Below are 4,833 nucleotides of genomic sequence, written 5' to 3'. Positions count from 1 at the left end.
CATATGTACACAAATGCAATTTTTTGTGTCGAACCTATAATGTCTTAATCAAAAGAGATCGCTGATTTTGAATCATAACGGATTGTTACGCTATATATCATAATAAACTGAAAGACTAATTTTTTTTCTATTTTCTATTCCTTTGTGGTATTCTCATTTTTCTCTTCGTTATTGAGAGTATATATTTCTCCACACTTAATTGTTTTGTTGTATGAAATAAAAAAAAGTAGGATAAAATTCATTGAACATATTTTTTGAAAATCAAAATAACTCAAACGAGGACTAAAATGATTTTGGTTGGTTATGTGTTGTATTTTGTTATTACTTTTATTATGAGGGGAAACAAACTACCAAACACAATTAATTCTGATGACAATGTTTATTCTAATACCAAGTAAATACAACAAAAGAGAAATGGAGTTGTTCGTTCATCGACTTCAGGCGTCAAATAAATATACATATGTTATTTAGTATGCTGATCCTACAAAAAGAAATGGTATATATTAGTATATCTAATTGAAAAATACATTATATTTTGCATACACTTTTAACAAAAATAAACATCGATTACACTTGATAAAACTTTACTTATCACTTTTTTTTTTATCCCTGATAAGTTATTTTCAAATCATACGTTTACTTATTAGTTTGGTATCTCTATTATGTGTACAATTTCAAATAATTATACATTTTTTTATTTTTGTTGTTTTTATATGTGAATGTTTATATACAATAATATGCAAAGCACTTTGTAAACTTTCTTGATGAGATGTCTTTCAGGTCCATTGTTTTTATATCAACATTTCACAACATTCCATTATCTTTGAAAATATGAAAAATTTCTGAATAAGTTTGGAGTAAATTAAAAAGACTGTTTGATATTTGAATTGTATATAGGTTTTAATAATTTTCGTGTTTTTCTTAATGACTACAAATAAAATTATAATGGTAAATTGGACCTAACCATCGAGTACACTGTGCATGTTACTATGTCTGATTAAAATTTAAATCCTTATATCTATATATCTTGTTATAGTTTAAACTTTGTTGAAAGCTTACCTTTTCCAACAGATCTGCCTCCGAATCCACTGCTTACACTTCCTTGAAGAGCAGCTGAAAACGACATAAAGATTATAGATGAAGTTAAAAAGAATAATAGAAACACAACAACGAGTAATTTTACTCAATGGGAAAAACTGTGGCAAACAGCAGATCATTGGTTACACATTCCAGGTTCATTATTAGTTACGCCAGTGCTAACGTTCGTCTACAGAAGAATTATCAATGGCGTCCGATTCAAGGCATTCGCATGGTTGAACTGCACCCCAACCCCCCATCACTGTAAAAATAAGGAAAAAAAGAACGAGGGAAATCGTACTCTATCTTCAGTCGATATTTTTTTTGTAATTTATTTTTATTTCATCTGAAAATACACCAAGTATATATTGTGATACATAATTATATAGTTAATTCATAATACTATCAGATTATTACATGGCATTTTTCATATCGCATGTATTATCAGCCCTAGGTTCAATATCAGCCCAAGAGCCGCATGGCTCGAGGGCTGATATTGACCGAGGGCTGATAATACATGCGATATGAAAAATGACATGTTATGATCTTTTTATCATATGCTTCAACAATGGAGAAAAATAACAGATTGATATATTGATCCTTTTACGTGGTTCCCAAATAGAAGTTTAAAGAGTGAAAAGTTCACGGACGTCGGATCCCAAATTTAGTACATTCGATATGAAATCTTACTATCAGATGCCTCAACATTTTAATATGGACGAAACGACAAAAGAAATGATTCAAAAATATACATAATGAACACTGTTTGAAAAAGTAAACTTTTTTAACGTAACTTTCTAATTTATGTTTGAAACTTTAAAAAAAAAAACGCATTTATTTAATAATTTGATTTTTTTTTATTATTATTATTTTACAAAATATACTTTCCAGTATCCAAATAATTGTTTTGTTAATAAAATTGAGATTGTACACTACTTTGTAAGGTTTTTTTAATGAAAATGTAGCATTGAGGTATATTTTCCGGAATTTGCCGAGTATCACCGGAATGCCATGCGATAACGTTACAGAAAGGCATGTGATAACACTCGAAGCATGTGATAAACTTTTCATATCAGCCCGCTAAGCACCAATTCGAAAAATATGGAATTTACGTTGATTTAATGCTATTATCATACAGTAAAAATCATATGTTATTTAGTCTAAGTATATGATAAATATATTGATATATTCAGTCGATATTTATTAAATGATTAATGTTATTTACAGCACGTAATAAAAAATTTTGTTTATCTTTTCTAATATCGTTCCTTCATACGTATTAAGTATCGCAAAATTTCATATTTAAGAATTCCTGGTTAAACTTGTTTAACTTTTTTACATAGAATACTGACCTTGAAGGCTAGCACTGCTGATTCCTCCTGCACCACCTCCAATACCACCTCCTAGACCACTGGAAATTCCACCACTTAATCCTCCGGAAAGTCCTCCACTCAAACCGCCGGCTCCTCCCATACCTCCGATATTTCCACTTTGTGCACTAAATCCACTTCCGAATTGTCCAGCAAATCCGCTGCTTCCTACTCCAGTTCCGGATCCAGATCTGCCAACAGAACCAGCAAATCCACCGTCAAATTGTCCAGCAAAATTAGATCCAGCACCACCAGTTAATCCACCTCCTACTCCACCACCAATTCCTCCACTGATTCCACCGCTCAAACTTGCTGCTAAGGTATTGGCAGAGATGGTTTGTTGAAGAGCAGAGATGTAGGAAATCAATCTAAGGTATGCACTAATGCTGATGGAGATAGATCTTCCGGCACCAACACCACTAGTTCCACCTCCCAAATTTCCGCTAAGAGCACCAGCCAGAGAACCTGAAATGCCACTGCCGCCAATACCGCTTCCTAGACTACCTCCCAAATTTCCGCTTAAAGCAGCGTTGAGAGAACTAGATAGTCCACTACCGCCGCGCCCACCTCCTAGACTACCTCCCAAATTTCCGCTTAGAGCACCAGCAAGAGAATTAGATATTCCACTGCCTCCAAGACCACCTCCAATGCCTCCGCCCAAGTTTCCACTTAAAGCAGCGTTGAGTGAACTAGACAGTCCACTGCCGCCGAACCCACCTCCTAGACTACCTCCCAAATTTCCACTAAGAGCAGCATTGAGAGAGTTAGATACATCTACGCCGCCAATTCCGCTTCCAATGCCACCACCCAAGTTTCCGCTAAGAGCACCACGGAGAGAACTAGAAAGTCCACTTCCGAAGCCACCTCCAACATTTCCGCCAATAGATCCATCAATTGATCCACTGATAGATCCACCTACTGAAATAATTCATACAGCTATATTAAATGATAGAAAAACAAATTTTGTTGTTTAGGGAATTTTTCTGATTTTCTAGTCATTTTTCTATAAACTTTCATTCTTATTGCCTTTTGTTATCGATATTGTAAATAAAATAAGTGCCATACTACTATGATGATCCTTTTTCTGATTATATTTTAGATGATTATTGTAATCTAAAATCATTTCTCATTTTATAAGAAAGATCGTTATTTATATGTAGTATCAGAGACTTATGTTCCACTTTCATGCAATTTTATCCCAAAATAATAAAATTTCAGTTCATCACAAATCAATATTATTATTTTTTTAATGTCTTTTCCATGAACTAATTATAAATCACCAAAATACTTAATATTTAAACAAATTAGAATAAATAGAATAATTGCCAAAAAAAATGATTGAGTGTAATCCCTTTTGAATTTGTCCTTTGTTTGGTGAAATAGAGCGAAATCATATTATTTAAATCAAAACAACTTACCTCCCCTGCCGCCGCCATATTGGGGTACAGCATGTGCAAAGGCAACGGACACTAGGAGTACGGTTACAAAAGTATTCATCCTTCCTGAAATAGATTCAAATCTTTTAAGGGATATCTGACAAAAAGTATAAATAATTGTTTTAATCAAATGTACTAGTACTTCAAAATGCATTTAAAAAGGTTTGAATAATTGTTGGTATCAACTGGAATTCAAGATGCATTAGAATAAAGAAGCTTCTTGCAAAGTATGATTATTAAAGAAAAAAGAAAAGTCGGTATGATTGTCAATGAGGCAAGTATACACCAGTGAACAAATGAGATTAAAGTTAGTTAACAACTATATGAAACCGGACGTTCATATCAATTGGAACTATAAAACGATTTTTTATAAATGTAAAGAAATTTTCTAAATGTTTTTAACTATTTAGTTTAAAATTGTTATACCTGCTCTTCTTTCTCTTGGTGCCTTTGAAAAAGTGTTGTACAAATGGTATGTGGAAAAGATAAGAAATTGTCCTCTTTTATATCACCGAGTGTACGTGCTTTCCGCTTTACTGCACTAGCATTAAATTTGACCGTTGTATACATACATTGATTTTTCTCAATAAAATTTGTAATTTAGTACACTTATAGTTCCCTTTTCTGAACGCTAGGTTGTAAAATTCGTGTTTTACATGGTTTTAAACCACAACATAAATTTATCTCTGCTTACATGACAATTTATTGACAAATATTAATCAGACAGTTTTATTTGTCATTTTACACATTTTCTTTAAAAATCTAACAAAAGGTTTTGATGTTACGTAATATGGTCATTTGTTCATTGTAACACACTGTAATGTTAAAATTGATATGTAATAATTCGCCATTAGATTAGTCAGAATGAAACTTTGAAACGTGAAATCGTGTATTTCTGCAATAATTAATAATAGTGTCTCTCTAGTACAAAAATGTATAAAGTAACAGTC

General features: G+C 32.3%; 1 protein-coding gene across 1 annotated transcript; it reads right to left on the bottom strand.

Annotated features, from left to right (window-relative positions):
- Positions 1 to 364: 364 nt before the first annotated feature.
- Positions 365 to 4,444, bottom strand: LOC139519574 (uncharacterized). Its single transcript, XM_071311741.1, has 5 exons — positions 4,310 to 4,444; positions 3,866 to 3,949; positions 2,430 to 3,365; positions 1,060 to 1,113; positions 365 to 481 (listed from the first exon to the last, which is right to left on the bottom strand). The coding sequence occupies exons 2-5, from the start codon at positions 3,942 to 3,944 to the stop codon at positions 468 to 470; spliced, it is 1,083 nt and encodes a 360-aa protein (XP_071167842.1). The 5' UTR covers positions 3,945 to 3,949; positions 4,310 to 4,444; the 3' UTR covers positions 365 to 467.
- Between the last annotated feature and the right edge of the window lie 389 nt (positions 4,445 to 4,833).

The sequence above is a fragment of the Mytilus edulis genome, chromosome 4 (assembly GCF_963676685.1).
Source record: "Mytilus edulis chromosome 4, xbMytEdul2.2, whole genome shotgun sequence".
Classification (NCBI taxonomy): Eukaryota; Metazoa; Mollusca; class Bivalvia; order Mytilida; family Mytilidae; genus Mytilus; species Mytilus edulis.
The sequence above is the reverse complement of the archived record's forward strand: the minus strand, read 5'-3'. Positions and strand labels throughout refer to the sequence as shown.